We start from the raw sequence: 23,684 nt of genomic DNA on the forward strand, positions 1-23,684 counted from the left end.
ACCAAACCCTAAACCCTAAATCCTCACCCTAAACCATAAACCCTAACCCTAAATCATAAACACTAATCCCTAAACCCTAAAATCTATACCCTAAACACTAAACCCTAAACCCTAAATTCTAAACCTTAAACCCTAAACACTAAACACTAAACCCTAAACCCTAAACCCTATATACTATACCCTATACCCTAAACCATAAACCATAAACCATAAACCGTAACCCCTAAACCATAAACCCTAAACCCGAAAACCTAAACCTTAACCCTAAACTCCTAAACCCTAAACCCAAAACCCTAATCTCGAAACCCAAAACCTAAAACCCAAAACTTGGAACCCAAAACCATAAACCATAAACTATAAACCCTAAACCCCATTGGGGATCTTGGGAAACTTTATTTCATCCTTGTGAAGAAGGTGGGGTTGGTTTTAGAAAGTTCCGTGATGTTTGTAAATCCCTTGAGCTCAAACAATAATGGCGGAATTTTAGGACTAAAGAGTCACTTTGAAGGGAGTTTCTTCTAGCTTAATATTGCCAACGCTCTCACCCAGTTTCCAAGAAGTATGATTCTGGAGAATCTTCTACTTGGAGGAATCTTATGGCTAAAAAACAAATAGCGAAGGAAAATATTCTTTGGAAGATATACTCGGGCAATTCAAGTTTTTGGTGGGACAATTGGCTTGGCATTAGTTCACTTGCTACTCACAGGAGTTTGCCGGGTAGACCGGGCAGGGTGACTATTTTAGATTTTCTTTGTCATGGCCAATGGAGGCTTAACCGACTTCATCAGTAGCTCCCGCAAAACTTGGTTGCTCAGATTCTTAGCCAGCAAATTCATTTTCAACCTGAAATAGCTGATCAACCTTACTGGTAGGCCACTACTTCGGGCATATTCTCTTGTTCTTCATCTTGGGGAGTAGCTAGAGTTACGAAGCCTATCTCTTTGATTGATAGGAGGACCTGGCAAAAGCATGTCCCCTTTAAATGCTCATTTACTCTATGGAGAGAAATGCGGAATACGCTTCCTACTGCAGCTAGAGTTCTTACTTTTGATCTGGAAGTGATCACAGATTGTGTTTGTTTTCGTACTCCTGGTTATGAAAATGTTCAGCATGTTTTAGTGTCGGACAACTTTGCTAGAGGTGTTTGGACATTTTTCTCTCTTTCGATGGGCTTCAGACATGTTCCAATCTCCCTTAAGAACCTCCACTAACTGGCCCTCATCAACTTATTCTCAGATCCCTTCCTATCTTTATTTTTTGAAACCTTTGGAAGAACGGATGTGCTACAAAGTATGGATCTAAGCAGTCCAATTTGCTTAGTGTGATGTTTGGTATTACTAGCGACATCTACAAGCTCTTTAAAATGACTTATCCATACTTTCGGTAGCCTTTAGAATGGGGACAATTGTGTGCTAAAGTGGATTGATGCATCCATGAGATCAGAATTACTAGATTTTATTGTTCTAGACCGCCACCTGGACTAGTCAATCTCAACACCGATGGTAGTGCTCTTGGCAACCCTGGGAGAATTGGTGCAGGAGGCATACTCAGGGATTGCAATGGAGACCTCATACATGCTTTTAATAGCCCTCAGGGAGTCGGGACTAACAATCAGGCTGATCTTGAAGCAGCTTGTATTGGACTAGCTTGGAGTTTAGATAATGGTTATTCGGGGGTCATTCTTGAGGTTGACTAAGAGCTTCTAGTCAGCTGGATTGATGGCAGGATAGCACCCCTTTGACATCTCAATCACTCCTTTCTCAAACTCCAGGATATCACTCGCCAGTTTCACACCTTTTCATGTCGTCACATATATATAGAGGGCAATGCGGTTGCTCATGCACTTCCAAACACAACCACACCACACTTGCTACTACTGACTTGGATTCATGACTTACCTATTCATAACAGAGGGCTACTCAGGACAGACAAGCTTGGTTTGGCTAACCTCACACGAAAGCAAAGAGAATTAAAGAACCGCCTTGATCTCCTTGCTGATTGTTTTGTCTACAGTTAAGGCCACACCATACCATCATGGAGCTTTCTTTTCCCTTTTGATATCACCGAGCTTTGTTTATTATAGTTTTCTCTTACCTATGAGTTAGGGTTGTAAGAAGAAAGACCTTTAAAGGGCGTAGGCTTTTTTCCTTCTTGTTTTCACTTGTAAAGGGAGAGTCTCCCTTATTTATGATTACCTAGTTTCTTTGTGTCAATAGGAGTCCCCTCACATGTGTTTACAAGCTAGGTTTCATTTAATAGTATTTGGGGAAGAGCTGATTGACCATAGTAGGATGATCGACTTCCGAAGCACCATAGATTAGAGGTAAAGTTTATGTCCCCCTCCCTGTATCTTTTTTTGTTTCATTTATGCTAAGCTTGACACCCCGAAGGGTCGTTAAACTTAAAAAAAAAAAACCCTCAACCCTATATCCTAAACTTAAAACGCAAATCTTAACCCTAAACCCTAAAGCCTAAACCCTAAATCCCAAACCCAAAACCCTAACCCTGAACCCTATACCCAAAACCCTAAACACTAAATCCTAAATCCTAAATTCTAAACCCTAAACCCTATACACCAAACACTAAACAATAAATACTAAACCTTAACCCTAACCCAAAACCTTAACCTTAAACCTTAAGCCCTAAACCCAATACCCCAAACCCCGAACACTAAACCCCAAACCCTAAACCCTAAACTCCAAACCCTAAACGCTAAACCTTAAACCCCAAAAACCCTAAACCCTAAACTATAAACCCTAATCATTAAACCCTAAACACAAAACCCTAAACCCTAACCCTAAACTATAAACCATAAAAAATAAACAATAAACACTAAACCCAAACCATAAACCATAAACCTGAATCCCTTAACCCTAAACCTTAAACCTTAAACTCTAAACCCAACACCCAAAACTTGGAACCCAAACCCTACACCATAAACCATAAACCATAAACCATAACCTATATCCAAAACCCTACACCAAAACCTTAAATGTAAAATCCAAAACCCAAACCCTAAACCCTGCATCCTAAATCCTCAACCTTAACCATAAACCCTAAACACTAAACCCTACACCCTAAACCACATAACCTAAATACAAACCCTAAACCTTAAACCTTAACCCTAAAGCCCTAAACCTAAATCCTTGAACCCTATATCTTAAACCCTAAACCCTAAACCCTAACCCTAAACCCTTAACCCTAAACGTTAATACTAAACTAAACCCTAAACTCTATACCCTAAATACTAAACCCTAAACCTTAAACCCCTAAGCCCTAAACCTTAAACCCAAACACTAAACCATATACAAATAAACCAAACCCTAAACCCTAAACCCCAAACCCTTAAATCTAAACCCTAAACACTAAACCCTAAACTATAAGGCTCTAGTCCCCTAAACCCTAAACTCTATACACTAAACCCTAAACCCTAAACCCTAATCCTATACCCTATACCCTATACCCTAAACCCTAAACCCTAAACCCTAAAACATAAACCATAAACCCTGAACCATAAACCCTACACCCTAAACCAAAATCCTAAACCATAAACCCTAACCATATATCCTGAAGTTAAATGAAAATCCTAAACCCTGAACACTAAACCCCAAACCCTAAACCCAAATCCTAAAGCCTAGACCCTAAACACTAAACTCCAAATCCTAAATCCCAAACCTACAGCCTTAAATCTAAACCCTGAAAATCCATACCCAAACCCTAAACACTATATCCTATACCCTAAACCCTGAACCCCAAAGCCTAAACATACACCCTAAATCATATACCCAATCCCAAACCCTAAACCCCAAACCCAAACCGCAAACGCTAAACCTTAAACCCTAAATCCTAAACACAAAATCCTAACCCTAAATCCCTAAACCCCAAACCCAAAATCCTAAACCCAAACCCTAAACGTTAAACCCTAAACACAATACCCCAAACCCCAAACTCTAAACACTAAACCTTAAACCCTAAATCGTAAATCCAAAACCCTAAACCATAAGTCCTCAACCCTAAACCCTAAATCCTAAACCCTAAAACCTAAACTCTAAACCCTATACCCTATATCCTATGCCAAAACCCTAAACCCAAACTCTACACACTAAACCCTAAACCCTAAACCCTAAACCCTAAACCCTAAACCCATCCATATACCCTATACCCTAAACCCTAATCCCTATACCCTATACCCTATACCCCTATACCCTAAACCCTAAACCCTAAACCCTAAACCCTAAACCATAAACCATAAACCCAAACCATAAACCCTAAACCCCAAACCAAAATCCTAAACCATAAACCCTAACCATATCCTGAAGTTAGATGCAAAGTCCTAAACCATGAACACTAAACCTCAAACCCTAAATCCCAAACCCTAAAGCCTAGACCCTAAACACTAAACTCCAAACCTAAATCCCAAACCCTACAGCCTTAAATCTAAACCCTGAAACCTTAACCCAAAACCCTAAACACTATATCCTAAACCCTAAACAGTGAACCCCAAAGCCTAAACACTACACCCCAAACCATATACCCCAAACCCAACCACAAACCCTAAACTCTAAACCCCAAATCCAAACCGCAAACCCTAAACCCTAAACCCTAAATACTAAACACAAAATCCTAAACCCAAAATCCCTAAACCCCAAACCCAAAATCCTAAACCCAAACCCTAAACCCTAAACCCAAAACACAATACCCCAAACCCAAACCCCAAACCCCAAACTCTAAACACTAAACCTTAAACCCTAAATCGTAAATCCAAAATCGTAAACCATAAGTCCTCAACCCTAAACCCTAAATCCTAAACCCTAAAACCTAAACTCTAAATCCTATACCCTATATCCTATGCAAAACCCTAAACCCTAAACACTAAACCCTAAACCTATACCATAAACCCTAAACCCTACACCACAAACCCTAAACACTAAACCCTAATCCCCATACCATAAACCCTAAACACTAAACATTAAACCCTAAACCCTAAACCTTAAACCCAATACCCTAAATTAAACCAAAACCCCAAACCCAAAACCCTAAAGCCCAAACCCTAATACCCAAACCCTAAACTGTAAAACGTAATCCCTAATCCCTAAACCCTAAACCCTAAACCCTAAACTCTAAACTATAAACCATAAACAATAAGCATTAAACCCAAAACCATAAACCCCAAACCCCAAACCATAAACCATAAACCCTAATCCCTTAACCCTAACCTCAAAACCTCAAACTCTAAACCCAAAACCCAAGACTTGGAACTCAAAACCCTAAACCCTAAACCATAAACCATAAGCCCTAAACCCTAAACCCTATATCCTAGGCCCTAGACCATAAACCTAAATGTAAAATCCAAAACCCTAAACCTTAAACCCTAACCCTGAACTTTAAACCCTAAATCCTAAACCCTAAACTGTAACCCTACACCCAAACACTAAACCCTACAGCATAAATGCAAACCTTAAACTTTAATCCCTGAACCCAAACCTTAAACCCTAAACCCTAAACCCTAACCCTAAAACCCTTAACCCTTAACCCTTAACCCTAATGCTACACCTTTTGGGGAAGGCACTAACAACCAAGCTGAAATAGGGGCAGCCATATTTGGCATGACATGGGTTCTTTAACTAGGCTACAAGAGTGTTTTATTGGTGGTGGATTCACAGCTACTGGTCGACTGGATCACACTGAAAATCAGGCCTCCATGGAACATTATCACACAACTACAGCACCTCCAAGAACTCATCAGACAAACCCAAAATTTTAGATGCACACACATCTACAGGGAAGCCAATTATGTGGCGGATTCTCTATCTAAGCAGAGCCACAAAATGACAAGTCCTCAAATATATTGCAACAGTCAACAACTACAACAAGAAGCAAGATCATATTATCAATTAGACATGATCGAGATGGCCAACTTCAGAAGAAGGAGAATCAAACGAATCAAAGAACCACCTTGAGATGGTTCAAATCTCTTCAACTTAGCTATGATTTAAAAGCATAGTTCATTGAATAGATATAGGTTTATTTTGATATTGTAAAAGGAGAGTCTCCCTTATTTAAAATTCCTAGATATTTTGTACAGAGAGGAGTCCTCTCTTAGGTGCCTAGTATCTTGGTTTATCTTTCTTGTAATGGGAAGAGTTGACTAACCTTAGTAGGTCAACTGCGGAACCACCATCGGATCGGAGGTCAGGTTTATGCACCCCTCTATGTATTTTGTTTTTTAATTAATGCTAAGGCCTAGGGGAGTTGCTCAGCCCCTACCCCTCCAATGGTATTAAAATAAAAATAAAAATTAAAAAAAAGAAAACCCTAACCCTAACCCTAAACCTTAAACCTTATACCCTAAACCCTAAACCCTAAATTCTATATGCTACACCCTAAACCCCAAACCTTAAATCCAAAACCCAAACCCTGTACCCTTAACCTAAACCTTAAACCCCAAACCCTAAAATCTATACCCTAAACCCTAAACTCTAAGCCCTAATTCCTAAACCCTAAAACCTAAACCCTAAACCCTATACCATATAACCTAAACACAAACCCCAACCCTAAACCCTAAACCCTAAACCCTATATACTAACCATAAACCATAAATCCTGAACCCCAAACCTAAACACTAAACCACAAACCAAAATCCTAAACCTTAATCCCTAAACCATACACCTTAAACCCTAAACCCTAAACCTTAATCCCTGAACCCTAAATCTTAAATCCTAAACCCTAAACCCTAACCCTAAACCCTTAACCCTAAACCCTAAACCTTAACCCAAAATGTTCAACCCTAAACACTAAAGCCTAAACCCTAAACTCTATACCCTAAACCTTAAACCCTAAACCCTAAACCATAAACCCAAAACAATAAACCCTATACCATTAAACCAAACCCTAAACCCTAAACCCAAAACTCTACACACCAAACCATAAACCCTAAACTGTAAAACCTAATCCCTAATCCCTAAACCCTAAACCCTAAACTCTAAACTATACACCATAAACAATAAGCATTATAAACCCAAAACCATAAACCCCAAATCCCAAAACATAAACCATAAACAATAAACCCTAACCCCTTAACCGTAACCTCGAAACCACAAACTATAAACCCAAAACCCAAGACTTGGAACTCGAAACCCTAAGCCATAAACCATAACCCTAAACCCTAAACCCTATATCCTAGGCCCTAGACCATAAACCTAAATGTAAAATCCAAAACCCTAAACCTTAACCCTCAACTGTAACCCTACACCCAAATACTAAACCCTACACCCTATATCCAAACCTTAAACTTTAAATCCCTGAACCCTAAACCATAAATCCTAAACCATAACCCTAACCCTAAACCCTTAACCATAAACCTTAAACCTTATACCCTAAACCCTAAACCCTAAACCCTAAATTCTATACGTTAAACCCTACCCTAAACCTTAAACCTTAAATCCAAAACCCAAACCCTATAACCTTAACCTAAACCATAAACCCAAACCCTAAAATCTAAACCCTAAACCCTAAACTCTAACCCTAAACCCTAAACTAAACCGCTTAAACCCTAAAACTAAACCCTAATAACCTAAAACTAAACCCCAAACCCTAAACCCTAAACCCTATATACTATAACCATAAACCTAAACCATCAAACCATAACCATAAATCAAAACCCTGAACCCCAAACCTTAAACCCTAAACCACAAACCAAAACGCTAAAACCTTAACCCTAAACCATAAACTTAAACCTTAAAACCCTAACCTTAACCTTAACTCTGTGAACCCTAAATCTTAAATCCTAAACCCTAAACCCTAAACCCTAAACTCTTAACCCTAAACCCTAACCCTAAACGTTCAACCCTATACACTAAACCCTAAACCATAAACTCTATATCCTAAATTTAACCATAAACCCTAACCCTAAACATTAAACCCAAAACACTAACCCTAATACCATTAAAACCAAACCCCTAAACCCTAAACCCTAAACCCTAAACCCTAAAACCCTAAAATCTAAACCTGAAAACCCTAAACTCTAAGCTCTAGTCCCTAAACCCTAAACTTTATACCCTAACCCTAAACACAAAACCCTGAACCCCAAACCCTAAAACCCCTAATCCCATACCCTATACCCTATACCATATACCCTAAAGCCTAAAGCATAAACCATAACCCTAAACAATAAAACCCTAAACCAAAACCCTAAACCCTAAACCCTAAACCATATATCATAAACTTAGATACAAATCCTAAAACCCTAAACCCTAAACCCTCAAACCCAACCCTAAAGCCTAAACCCTAAACACTAAACCCCAAACCCTACGGCCTTAACTCTAAACCCTGAAACCTTAACCAAAACCCTAAACACTATATCCTAAACCTAAACCCTGAACCCCAAAGCCTAAACCCAAACCCTAAACCCTAACCATAAACACTACACCCTAAACACTATACCCCAAACCCTAAACTCAATACCTATATTCATTTCCCATACATAGCCAAAATTGGACCTGAAATAAAAGAGTTCAGAATAAGAAATGAATTTGGACATTTGGAAAAAATTAATCCCTAAACCCTATAACCTATACACTAAACCCCAAACCCTAAACCCTAAACCCCTAACCCTAAATCCCAAACGCAAAACCTAAACACTAAACCCAATACCCTAAATCCCAAACCCAAACCGCAAACCCTAAACCCTAAATACAAAGTCCAAAATCCTAAACCTAAACCCCAAACCCCAAACCCAAAATCCTAAACCCCAAACCTAATACCCTAAACCCAATAACCCAAACCCAAACCCAAACCCCAACCTCAAACCCTAAACAATAAACCTTAAACCCTAAACCGTAAATCCTAAACCCTAAACAATAAATCCTCAACCCTAAACCTAAATCCTAAACCCTAAAACCTAAACCCTAAACCCTATACCCTATATCCTATACCCTAAACCCTAAACACTAAACATTAAACCCATACCATAAACCCTAAACCCTATACCCCAAACCCTAAACCCCATCCATAAACCCTAAACACTAAACATTAAACCCTAAATCCTAAACCTTAAACCCCAATACCCTAAACCCAAACCCCAAACCCCAAACCCCAAACCCTAAACACAAAACCCTAAACCCTAAACTACAAACCTAATCCCTAATCCCTAAACCCTAAACCTAAACTCTAAACTATAAACCATAAACAATAAACATTAAAACCAAAACTATAAATACCAAACCCCAAACCATAAACCATAAACCATAATCCCTAAACCCTAATCCCTTAACCTAACATCTAAACCTCAAACTCTAAACCCAAAACCCAAGACTTGGAACTCAAAACCCTAAACCATAAACCATAAACCATAAACCATAAGCCCTACACCCTAAACCCTATATCCTAGGCCCTAGACCATAAACCAAAATGTGAAATCCTAAACCCTAAACCTTAAACCCTAACCCTGAACTTTAAACCCTAAATCCTAAACCATAATTGTAACCCTACACCCAAACACTAAACCCTACACCCCAAAATCCAAACCTTAAACTTTAATCCCTCAACCCTAAAACTTAAACCCTAAACCCTAAACCCTAAACCCTAACCCGAAACCCTTAACCCTAAACCATAACCCTAAAGCATAAACCCTAAAACCTAAACCCTAAACCCTAAATTATATACGTTAAACCCTAAATCCTAAACCTTAAATCCAAAACCCAATCTTTTATACCCTTAACCCAAACCTTAAACCCCAATCTCTAAAATCTAAAACCTAAACCCTAAACTCTAAGACCTAATCCCTAAACCCTACACACTATACTCTATACCCTAAACACCAAACCTTAAACCCTAAACCCTAAACCCTAAACCCTATATCCTAAACCCTACATCATAAACCATAAACCATAAACCATAAACCGTGAACCCCAAACCTAAACCCTAAACTATAATCCCTAAACCACAAACCAAAACCCTAAACCTTAATCCATAAACCGTAAACCTTAAACCTTAAACCCTAAACCCTAAACCTTAATCCCTGAACCCTAAATCTTAAATCCTAATCCCTAAACCCTTAACCTTAAACCCTAAACGTTCAACCTTAAATACTAAACCCTAAACCCTAAACTATATACCCTAAACCCTAAAGCTTAAACCCAAAACACTAAACCCTATACCATTAAACCAATCCCAAAACCCTAAACCCCAAAACGCTAAAATCTAAACCCTAAACACTAAACTCTAAGCTCTAGTTCTTAAACCATAAACTTTATACCCTAAACCCTAGACACTAAACCCCAAACCCTAAACCCTAATCCTCATACCATATACCTTATAGATTAAACCCTAAACCCTACAGCATAAACCATAAACCATAAACCCTAAACAATAAACCCTAAACCCCTAACCAAAACCCTAAACCATATATCCTAAACTTAAATGCAAAATCCTAAACCCTAAACCCAAACCCTAAATCCCAAACCTTAAAGTCTAAACCCTAAAGACTAAACTTCAAACCCTATGGCCTTAACTCTAAACCCTGAAACCTTAACCCAAAATCCTAAACACTATATCCTAAACCCTAAACCCTTAACAGCCAAACCCTGAACCCAAACCCCAAAATCCCCAACCATAAACACTACACCCTAAACCCTATACCCCAAACCCTAAAACATAAACTCAATACCTATACCCATTCCCATACATAGCCAAAATTGGACCTGAAATAAAAGAGTTCAGAAGAAAAAATGAATTTGGACACTTGGAAAAAAATTTAATCCATAAACCCTATACCCTATACACTAAACCCCAAACCTTAAATCCCAAACCCAAAACCTATACCCTAAACCCAATACCCTAAACCCTAAACCCTAAATCCTAAACCCAAAATTGTAAACCCTAAACCCTAAACCCCAAACCCAAAATCCTAAACCCAAACCCTAAACCCTAAACCTAATTACCCAAACCACAAACCCCAAACCCCAAACCCTCAGCACTAAACCTTAAACCCTAAACCAAAAATCCTAAACCCTAAACTATAAATCCTCAGCCCTAAACCCTAAATCCTAATCCTAAAACCTAAATCCTAAACTGTATACCCTATATCCTATACCCAAAACACTAAACCCTATACCTTAAACCTTAAACCCAAAACACTAAACTGTATACCATTAAACCAAATCCTATACTCTAAATCCCAAACCCTAAAATCTAAACCCTAAACCCTAAACTCTAAGCTCTAATCCCTAAACCCTAAACTCTATACCCTAAACCCTAAACCCTGAACCACAAACCATAAACCCTAATCCCAATACCCTAAACCCTATACCCTAAACCCTAAACCCTAAAGCATAAACCGTAAAACCTAAACAATAAACCCTAAACCCCAAACTAAAAACCCTAAACCATAAACCCTAAACCATATATCCTAAAATTAAATGCAAATTCCTAAACCCTAAACCCTAAACCCTAAACCTCAAACCCTAAATCCCAAACCCTAAAGCCTAAACCCTAAACACTAAACTACAAACCCTACGACCTTAACTCTAAACCCTAAAACCTTAACCCAAAACCCTAAACACTATATCCTAAACACAAAACCCTGAACCCCAACCCTAAACCCCAACCATAAACACTACACCCTAAACCCTAAACTTAATACCTATACCCATTCCCATACATAGCCAAAATTGGACCTAAAATAAAAGAGTTCAGAAGAACAACAGAATTTGGACACTTGGAAAAAAATTTAATCCCTATACCTTATACACTAAACCCCAAACCCTAAATGCCAAACCCAAAACCTAAACCCTAAACCCAATACCCTAAACCCCAAACCCAAACCACAAACCCTAAACCCTAAATCCTAAATCCTAAACCCAAAATCTTAAACCCTAAACCCTAAACCCCAACCCAAAATCCTAAACCCAAACCCCTTAAACCCGATTACCCAAACCCCAATGCCCAAACCCCAAACCCTAAACACTAAACCTTAAACCCTAAACCGTAAATCCTAAATCCTAAACAATAAATCCACAACCCTAAACCCTAAACAGTAAAACCTAAACCCTAAACCCTATACCCTATACCCAAAACCCTAAAGCCTAAACACTAAACACCAAACCCCATACCATAAACCCTAAACCCTATAACCCAAACCCTAAACAATACACCCTAAACCCCATACCATAAACCTAACTACTAAACGTTAAACCCTAAACCCAAACCCCAAACCCAAAACCCTAAACCCCATACCCTAAACCCTAAATTGTAAAACCTAATTCCTAACCCCTAAACCTAAACACTAAACTCTAAACTGTAAACCATAAACAATAAACATTAAACCCCAAAACCCAAACCATAAACCATAAACTCTAGACCCAATCCCTTAACCCTAACCTCAAAACCTCAAACTCTAAACCCAAAACCCAAGACTTGGAACTCAAAACCCTAAACCATAAACCATAAACCATAAGCCCTAAACCCTAAACCCTATATCCTAGGCCCTAGACCATAGACCTAAATGTAAAATCCTAAACCCTAAACCTTAAACCCTAACGCTGAACTTTAAACCCTAAATTGTAACACTACACCCAAACACTAAACCCTACACCCTAAATCTGAAGCTTAATATTTAATCCCTGAACCCTAAATCCTAACCCTAAACCTTAAATCTTAAACCCAGAAGCCTAAACCCTAAACCCTAAAGCTTAAATCCAAAACCTAAACCCTATACCCTTAACAAAAACCTTAAACCCCAAACCCTAAAATCTAAACCCTAAAGCCTAAACTCTAAGCCCTAATCCCTAAACCCTAAAACCTAATCCCTTAACCCTATATCCTATACCCGATACACAAACACCAAACATTAAACCCTAAACCATATATCCTAAACCCTAAACCATAAACCATAAACCATAAACCCTGAACCCCAAACCTAAACCTTAAACTATAAACCCTAAACCACAAACCAAAGCCCTAAACCTTAATCCCTAAACCATAAACATGAAACCCTCAACCCTAAACCTTAATCCCTGAACCCTAAATCTTAAATACTAAACCCTAAACCCTAACCCAAAACCATTAACCCTAAACCTAAACCTTAAACCCTAACCCTAAACGTTGAACCCTAAACACTAAACCCTAAACTCTAAACCCTAAACCCTAAACCTTAAACCCAAAACACTAAACCCTATACAATTAATCAAAACACTAAACCCTAAACCCCAAAGCCTAAAATCTAAACCCTAAACCCTAAACACTAAGCTCTAGTCCCTAAACCCTAAACTCTATACCCTAACCCCTAAACCATAAACGCCAAACCCTAAACCCTAATCCCTATACCCTATACCCTATACTCTATACCCTATACCCTAAACACTAAACCCTAAACCCAAAACACTAAACCCTATAACATTAATCCAAACCCTATACCCTAAACCCTAAACCTAAACTCTATGCTCTAGTCCCTAAACCCTAATCAGTATACACAAAACCCTAAACCCTAAACCCTAATCCATATACCCTATACCCTATACCCTATACCCTAAACCCTAAACTCTAAAGCATAAACCATAAACCCCAAATAATAAACCCTAAACCCCAAATGAAAACCCTAAACCATAAACCCTAAACCATATATCCTAAGATTAAATGCAAAATCCTAAACCCTAAACCCTAAACCCTAAACCCCAAACCCTAAATCCCAAACTCTGAAGCCTAAACCCTAAACACTAAACTCCAAACCCTATAACCTTAACTCTAAACCCTGAAAGCTTAACCCAAAACCTAAGCACTAAACCTTAAACACTAAACCTTGAACGCCAAAGCCTAAACCCCAAACCCTAAACCCCAACCATAAACACTACACCCTAAACCCTATAGCCCAAACCCTAAACTCAATACCTATACCCATTCCCATACATAGCCATAATTGGACCTGAAATAAATGAGTCCAGAAGAAGAAATGAATTTGGACACTTGGAAAAAAATTTAATCCCTAAACCCTATACCCTATACACTAAACCCCAAACCCTAAATCCCAAACCCAAAACCTATACCCTAAACTCAATACCCTAAACCCTAAACCCTAAACCCTAAATCTTAAATCCTAAATCCTAAACCCAAAATCGTAAACCCTAAACCCTAAACCCTCTCATATAGGTGCTTAGATGATAGGCTCGTAAGTAGTTTGGGAAAAAGTTGGAGAACCTACTAAGGTACTTAGTAGGCTACCAACTCTAATACCACCATTAATTGGAGGTTAGGTTTGTGTCCCCCTTTATGTACTTTGTTTCTTTATCTATGTTAAGGACTGGGGGTGTAGCTAAGCCCCTGACCCCTCCAAGGGTTATTCAAATAAAAAATATAAAAAAAAACCCTAAAATCCTAAACCAAAACCCTAAACGCTAAACCTAATTACCCAAACCCAAACCCAAACCACAAACCCCAAACCACAAAACCTCAGCACTAAACCTTAAATCCTAAATCGTAAATCCTAAACCCTAAACCATAAATCCTCAACCCTAAACCCTAATCCTAAAACCTAAAACCTAAACCCAAAACCGTATACCCTATATCCTATACCCAAAACCCTATACCTTAAACACCAAACACTAAACCTCATACCATAAACCCTAAACCATATACCCCAAACCCTAAACACTAATCCCTAAACCCCATACCATAAACCCTAAACACTAAATGTTAAACCCTAAACCATAAACCCAATACCCTAAACCCTAAATCCAAACCCCAAACCCAAAACCCTAAACCCAAAACCCTAAAACCCATACCCTAAACCCTAAACTGTATCGCATCTTCATTTGATGAATTTTTTCTCTCTCTAATTTCTCTATCTAAAAATAGCGCTCAAAATTTTGCCCGTAACAACTATATTCACACCTGATACACGCACTGCCTGAATGGCGCGTGAGCCACCGGTGGAGCTCTCCTGGCCACCAGACGAAGACCAGCTGAAGTGCCATGGCAAGAGCAACAAAACCCATATAGCCACGCCCCATAATTCATCCTACAGCTCCTCGAATTCACAAAATACTGACGCGATCAACACTGCGATTTCGGAGAGGGAGCTGGACGAAATTCGTAAAAGCATTTCCCCAAAGGTTCATGTTTCGATTCATGGAAAATCGATTACTGTTATGAAATCTCCTAATCGCGATCTATATTCGACCAAAAACCCAACTGATTCTATCATCCCAATCGAGAGAATTCGCGAGCCGAACTTGGAGAGAAACGCAAATAAATCGCCAGAAGTGCGCACTCAAATTCAACGATCTTTGAGTCAAGTTCTTGCAGATTCAATACTGGGGATTACTCCCCACAAATAGAGGTTCATCTCACTGAAATTTCGAGTGAAATGGACGGTGGAATCATCGGCGAGGAAGATTCCGGTGAAACTCGAGGTCAAATCGCCGGAGTTCATGGAACTTCAGATAGAGGAATTAATTCTCCTCCCACGGACATCCATCTTTCAGACATACCCAACAATGTCAATGGAGGAAACATCAGAAACACCAATCCAAGGCAATCAATGGATACTCTTACTGATGATCCAATGATAGTGAACAGAAGGAAATTCCAGGCCACTCAGCATATTGAAGAGGAAATTGCTGCAATGGAAACACATAATCCTAGCAAACAATATGACACAAATCAATCTAATGAGGCCCAATCTTCCAATTTTTCCTTTGGTATTGTAGGTAATTCCAGGAACTTAACATCACCTCTTTCACCTGATGCAATGCAGGTCACAGCAATACCGAACAAATGAGTTGATGAACCTGATAAGGATCAACAAAAAAAGGCTCAAGAACCAGGTCAAGGGCATCAGGAACAAATCACAGAACCACAGGACATATCAGATCAGCACAAAATAACAGAAAGGAACAAAGATAATCAGCAACAAAGGAATGGGAAAATACAAAATGAAATGAAAGTACAGAGCAGTAGGCAGAGTGAATTCTCGAAACAGGTCGATAACCAAAATCGTGGAGGAAAGGATAGTAAAAAAGATCAAAGTAAGGCCATTACTCAGCATGAATCGACTGATGCATCTCAGAATAGCAAGGAAAAGGCCAACATGCACTATCAACAAAACTTTCCTAGAATCTCCAACAATTACACCAGGTATGATCCTAATCTCCAAAAAAATAAGAATGTTGTTAGTCAGGATAATCATACTTATAATCAAGGTGTTGAGGGACAACTAAACAATCAGCACCATCCTTAAGCTCCCAATAAGAATAAACAGGACAACACCCCGGAACCTGCCCCTTTTACTATAATTCAATCTTTTGCTGCTAAGCTTAGATATAATCAATCTAAGGCTGAAACCCCTATTGAATTGAATAATCCTATTCATACCAATAGACAAGGACTGCCGGCTGTGTTATTAGAAGAAGAAGATTATAATATCAAATTGGCGGAAAGCTGTGAATACACTCTAGTGGGTAAATTTACCAATTCCATGCCTAAAATGGAGGTGATTAGGAAAAGTTTCATACTTCAGACTCAGTTATCTGGGGGAGTTAAAATAGCTCATTATAATTCTCGACATGTTTATATTGATTTGGATAATGAGTTTGATTATGTTACGGTTTGGACTAAGCAAAGAATGAGCATTGATGGCCAACTAATGAGAATACAAACCTGGACCCCTGAATTTACCCCTGAGGAAGAAACACCTATAGTTCCTATATGGGTAGCACTGCCTGAACTCCCATGGCACTGCTACAACAAAGTCCTCTTGACGACTATGCTGAGTTCTATGGTAAAGTGTTATACCTTGATTCTCCCACTGCTCAAAAGACTAGAGGCAGCATGGCCAGAGTGAAGATCTAAATCGATCTCACCAAGCCACGACCACCCCATGTTTGGGTGGGATTTAAGAACTCAGACCCCAATAAAGGAAGGTGGCAAAAGGTGCAATATGAAGGGATCCCAGACTACTGCATGTACTGTAAACATCAAGGGCATATAGATAATGTGTGTACTATCAATAGAAGAGATGAGGACTTCAAAAAGAGGAGAGAAATGGAAGCTGAAAAACAAAACAAACCTAAGGGTGATCTAGAGAAAGGAAGTACTAAAGTAATGCAGACACAAGACAAGGACAAAACAGAGACAAACACTAAGACACACGATCAACAAGTGATAGTGATTCAACATACAAGGCAACAACAGACAGCTGCTACTAGAGTACAGACACACCAAGAGCTGGAACAAGTAGACCAAGCAGAGCAATGGCAGACTCAGAAGAGGAAACAACACAGAAATCAGGATCAGGCTCAACCCAAAACTGCATGGAGACCTGTCTCACCTCCACCAAAAAATACTAAGGATATTATGCAAAAGGCTTCAGCAGTACCAGGTATAACTCCTACTATCTCTATTCATAATAACTACATTAATTTAGAAATGCAGGAGCAGCAAAGCATAGGCAATAGTGCAGAATGCAACAAGAACAAAATTTCAGACCAAGATATGCAAACAACACAAGGGTCAGATAAAGACTCACCCTCTTTCAACCACAACAACAAAGCAGGTATGCACAAGGAACATAATACAAACAGTAAAAACACAGGTATGGACTCTGTTATCCCTACAACTCAACACCTCACTATAAGTTCTGTGAATACTGTTATGTGTGCTGATGAAGCTGAAGGAGGGATGGATGGGGGATGTAAGGAGAAACCTATTAACTTGCAGGAAGGGGTATCCAAAGGGGGGAATTTGACTCATGTTCTGCATGAGGTTGATCACACTGACCCTAGGTTGGACTATAGAACCCCTGCTACCACTATTGCAAGACACAACAAGCAGAGTAATCAGAAACAGCCCAGCCCAAATAAAGGAGATGATAGTGGTCAGCTGCAGGAAGAACCAGGGATACAGAATATAGAGAACTTGGAACCTCTGCAAGATGATGATACTGGTCACCTTCAAGTAGAACAAGGCTCACAGGTTGACAGGGATAATGGTCAGAAATTGCAGAGTTCAAGAGGTAATGATGATCCGCACACTCCTGATACCAACCAGAATGATGAACGGAATCAGACTAGCCTCGAGAATAGCACCAACAACACAGCAAGAATTCCCCAGGGAAAGTATCCAATAATAAATCTAGAGGTAAATTGAGCAAGAAAAAAAGAGAATCTATCAAGAGAAAACAACAGAAGGAGGTTGAAAATCAAAGAAACAATAGACAGAAATCAGATTATGATGTGGTAAATTCAGAGGATGAATTTGATGAAGACACTCAATCTCTCAAGAAAACTGATGATGATGAGGAAGGGGATGAAACCAGTGCTCATTTGATCAAGGCTTTTGGGTCTACTTTTCGAAGTGAATTCCAAGTAGAGATTCAAGAAATGGCAGATCAACAAGGCCTATCTCCAAGGGGTAGAAAACAAGTCAGGTAGCTCATAAAATTAGCATCTATCAGTACATCTGCTAACTCTAGCAGGCCTAACACTAGGTCCAAGAGCAAAGGTTTTTAATGATTAGTACAATATGTTGGAATGCTAGGAGCATCAACACCCAAGGTTCTTTAGAAATACTCCAAAATTTCAAGAAAATACATAATCTTTCTATAATAGCTATTCTTGAACCTTTTGCCAACAACTCCCAAATCAATCAATACAAACTCTTGTTATCTATGGACAATGTTACTTGTAATCACAATGGCAAAATTTGGCTGTTTTGGAGCAATGACATTGAAGGTGAAGTATTGGAAATACATGATCAACACATCACGTGTTCTATGAAGCATGTAGAGCACAAAGAAAAGTTTGTGATTTCTTGCATTTATGCCAAATGCAGAGAGCAGCTGAGAAGACCTCTCTGGGACAGATTGTTCCACTTTTCTAACATGGATACCCCTTCGTGTACCATAGGGGATTTTAATGTTATTACATCTACTGAGGAAAAGTATGGAGGTATACCTTACAATATGAACAAAAGTCTAGATTTCATTAGCATTATTGAGGCAAGCGGATTAATGGATATTGGGTATAGTGGTCAACATTATACATGGTGTAATCAGAGGGCAGCAGAGGCCAGAGTGTGGAAAAGGCTGGACAGAGCTATGGTCAATGATAAGTGGCTGGAGCTCATGCCCCAAACTACCATCACTCACCTCCCTTCTGTTGGTTCTGATCACTGTCCACTACTCATGGAAATGGAAGCTCGATCTGAAAACAGAGTCAAGTATTTTAAAATCCTTCACTGCTGGACAGAAAATGCAAATTTTTTAGATATTGTTAAAGGGTGTTGGCAGAACTAGATCTTTGGGAATCCTATGTGGCGACTGCATCAAAAGATGAAATTATTAGCTTCCACTTTAAGTACTTGGTCCAAGAAGGAATATGGCAATATTTTCTCTAATGTTATTAATTTTGAGGAGCAAGTCAAAGCTGCTGAAGAAGATGTCATACATCAAAACACTGAAGAAAATAGATCCAAGCTTCATCTTATTAATGCTCAATATATCAAGTATCTTAAATTGGAAGCTTCCATCCTCAAACAGAAAACTCAACTCCAATGGTTCAAGGAAGGAGATACTAATTCTAAATATTTATACTCCATAATGAGGGGTAGGAGGAGAAAGCTATTCATCCACAAGATCTGTACTGCTGAAGATACTTGGATACAAGGGGAAGAAAACATTGCTAAGGTTTCCTATGACTACTTCCAAAACATGTTCTCAGGTCATGATGACAGGATCAGGGAAGAAATTCTTCACTGCATCCCTAGAATGGTAACAGAAGAACAAAATCAGACACTCCACCAGATGCCTACTCAGGAAGAATTGACTCAAGTCGTGTTCTCCATGAACCCAAATTCTGCTGCTGGTCCAGATGGTTTTGGAGGAAAATTTTATCAACATTGCTAGGAAATTATCAAAGAAGATGTGTTGAGTGCTGTCCAATATTTCTTCTGTGGATATACTATGCCTAAGTTTATGTCTCATGCTTGTTTGGTATTACTTCCTAAAGTTGAGCACCCCAACAAGTTCAATGAATTCAGAGCCATCAGTTTGAGTAATTTTTCCAATAAAATTATCTCCAAGCTGTTATGTCTCAGACTAGCCCCTATTTTACCTCAGTTTATTTCTGAAAACCAATCTGGCTTTGTTAAGGGACGGAGCATATCTGAGAATATTATGCTTGCTCAGGAAATCACTCATGGCATTAAAAAACCCAATGAAGGTGACAATGTGGTAATTAATCTAGATATGACCAAGGCATACGATAGAGTGTCTTGGTCTTACACTTGTTTAGTTCTGAGAAGAATGGGTTTTGGAGAAATGTTTATTGATCTAGTATGGAGAACTATGAGCAACAATTGGTACTCTGTGATTATTAATGGTGTTAGACATGGTTTCTTTCATTTCACCAGAGGGCTCAAACAGGGAGATCCACTATCCCATCCCTATTTATTTTAGGATCTGAAATACTCTCTAGGATGCTCAATATGCTTCATCATCATCGGAGATACAAAAACTTTCAGATGGAGATCAGGGGACCTCAAATTAATCACCTAAGTTTTGCAGACGACATCATCAGTTTCTCCTCCACTACCAGGGATACCCTTCAGATGATCATGAAGACTCTTTCCACTTATGAATTAGTATCTGACTAGCTTATAAACAAGGAAAAAAGTCACTTCATGGTTCCAGAAAATACTCCTCAAGAGAACATTGCAATGATCAGAGAAGTCACTGGTTTCAATCAGAAAGTTAGCCCTATTACTTACCTTGGCTGTCCACTATACATTGGAGGCCAGAGAATTATTTATTACTCTGATTTGGTGGCTAAAATTACAAGGAAAATTTCCGGATGGCAATCTAGAATGTTAAGCTTTGGGGGCAAAGCCACTATGGTGAAACATGTTCTCCAATCAATCCCCATACATACTATGTCAGCTATTTCTCCTCCTAAAACCACCATAAGATATATGAAGCAAGCTATAGATGATTTCTTTTGGGGCTGGGATAAGGAAAAAAGGAAATATCATTGGGCTTCTTGGGATAAATTGAGTCTACCTTATGACGAAGGAGGTATTGGAGTAAGAAAACTTAAAGATATTTGCACCTCTCTTCAAATTAAGCAATGGTGGATTTTCAGAAGTAAACTAACATTATGGGGGCAGTTTCTTAGAGCTAAATATTGTCAAAGGGCTCATCCGGTGGACAAAAAGCTAGATACAGGACAATCCTTGATCTGGAACTTTATGATGAGGAACAAAGGTATTTTCGAGACTCAAATCAAATGGAAGATCAATTCGGGTAATACCTCCTTTTGGTGGGATGGTTGGTTGGGAGAAGGCCCCCTAGCCTCTTATTGCACTCATGTTACTAGTCTTAACACCACCAAAATTTCTCAATTTCTGGTAGGGGGAACAAGGAATGAGACTATGGTGAGGCAATGGGTGCCCCCTCTTTTGGTCCCAAAAATCTTTAGCTTCCCCATTCATTATTAAGAACAGATCCCTGACAAGGCAATCTGGAAACTCACTGTCGATGGTCTATTCTCTTGCTCATCAGCTTGGGAAATTATTAGACATAAAGGCCCGAAGAGCATCATCAACAAAGCCATATGGCCGAAATGACCCAAAAGGTTCTTAAAAATGTGCTTCGCAAGTTACCGGAAACTTGTTTATCTATATAAAAAAAAATCTGTTTCGTTTTTTGAAAATCCGACTTCATATTCATGTTTAGGGGGTCAAATTGAGTGGGAAATGGGTCTAACCCAAATTTTAGAGCAACCGTATCAAAATCCGAAATTTCCAAGTGAAGCCTTTTTCGAGGGTCTACTTTGGAGGGTCATATCTCCTAGCACACAAATTATTGGGTGGCCAATAACATATCCATGGAAAGCCATTAGAGTTAGCTACCTAACGCACTTCGTTTCACCTCATTCAGAGTTCGGACGAAGAAGTTATGCTCATTTTCGTAAAATCTGTCCGGCAGAAAAGGCAATTTCCAATGAGCATTTTTACTGTTCACCCGCCTCATTTTTTTTTCTAAGTGTTGGACCATTCTTCCAAAGGGCATATGTTATTTCCTATATACCATTAGTTCAATTCCCATCTCTAAAACATTTCCCAAAACACCTCTCCCATACTTAGACACATTTTCTCTCAAGTTCTCTCAAGAACCCTAATCCAAAACCTTCCTCAAGATTGAAGAGACTCTTGCTCCAAGTTCCAAGCTTCCATTGAAGACACTCTCAAGACCTTCATAAGAACTCAAGGTATGTGGTGTTGAACTCATGGGTCCTTCCACTCATAGTGCCTAGACTCTATTCTACTCACTAATTCATGGTTTAAGTTAAGATTTATAAATTAGTCTTGTTCTTTGTAATAATTTCCTGCACATTGAATTTTAAACATGAAAAGTGATTGTTTTGAGCATGTTGTGACTCTAGAACTTGAATCTAAATTTGGAATGGATGTGGAGATTTTCATGTGGTATTGTGGGTGTTAAAAAGGTGTTGTTGTAGGTTGTTCACTGGTTTGGCTGCATAATTATTACCCTATTTTCCATGCTCTTTGATTCCATTACATGCCTTCAAGGTGTTTGACAAAATGTCCAACTATGGAGAATTGATGAATCGATGTTTTAAAGCTTGAGTTATGAGATGTATGGAAATCCAGAGATGTGTTGATGACAAACTAAGCTTGTGTATATGTTCATTCCATACGTGAGATTGCATTAGAGCCTAATGGGAATTTCCTATATAAAGTGTTGCATGACCATGCCCGGTCCGGGGGAAAAGAACCGGACAACCATGTGAGAGGTTTATATCTCACCACCTAGGATGCTTGGGGTATGACCAACATCAACCATGTGAGAGGTTTATATCTCACCACCTAGGATGCTTGGGGTGTGACCAACATCAACCATGTGAGGGGTTTATACCTTGCCACCAGGGTGTCCGGGTGTGAACGGCATCCCTCATCCTAAGTTAGGGTTATAGATTGGTTGGATCATACATACACATATGATATCTACTATTAGTATAGATTTACTTAAACATGTTTTGACTTCACTTTGATCATGCATCCTCATATTGTTATTCATAATGCCTATGAAACTATTTCTTGTATTTCGATTGTGTCCTTGTCTATTGTTGTGTTGCACCCCGCATACTTAGTACATTCCAAGTACTAACGCATATTTTGCCTACATGATGTCACCATGTAGGGACCGGAGCTACTCTTGATCCTTTTCTCCATTCACGTGGCCAGTACGGTGCTTATCCGAGTTGTTGGTGAGTCCTCAATGATTCGAGGGCTATGTTATGTTTCCTACTCCTATGTTTTGAGGCTTTAGCTTGCAATTGTATTTTGACTATGAGGGGAGTCGGTAGTATATCATGGCCCCGTCCTATCTATGTATGTAGAGGCGTGCGTTGGACAAGCATTTTGTAAATGAGCTTGACTCTTGTTCTATGAGGTCATTTTGAAATGGTTTGCCCTTAGTCCCTATTTCCCGTTAATTAATGTTGAAAGTACTTTCCCGACCGATGAAGTGTGATGACAAGTTTGAGAGGCTTGTTTGGGGTTCCTTCAGGTTCCTCATTCGCCATGTCACGTCTAGGCCCTAGGCTTAGGTCGTGACAAGCTTGGTATCAGAGCACTAGGTTGTTAAATCCTCGGAGTCCAACACACCGCGTAGA

The 23,684-nt window shown here is 39.1% G+C and overlaps 1 protein-coding gene across 1 annotated transcript; it reads left to right on the top strand.

Moving 5' to 3' along the window:
- The first annotated feature begins 19,321 nt into the window (after window positions 1-19,321).
- On the top strand, window positions 19,322-19,894 carry LOC125829333 (uncharacterized). The gene has a single exon (XM_049508570.1). The coding sequence runs from the start codon at window positions 19,322-19,324 to the stop codon at window positions 19,892-19,894; it is 573 nt and encodes a 190-aa protein (XP_049364527.1).
- The last annotated feature ends 3,790 nt before the right edge of the window (window positions 19,895-23,684 follow it).

The sequence above is a fragment of the Solanum verrucosum genome, unplaced genomic scaffold (assembly GCF_900185275.1).
Source record: "Solanum verrucosum unplaced genomic scaffold, falcon-dt-bn FXZP01000157.1, whole genome shotgun sequence".
In the NCBI taxonomy this organism is placed as follows: domain Eukaryota; kingdom Viridiplantae; phylum Streptophyta; class Magnoliopsida; order Solanales; family Solanaceae; genus Solanum; species Solanum verrucosum.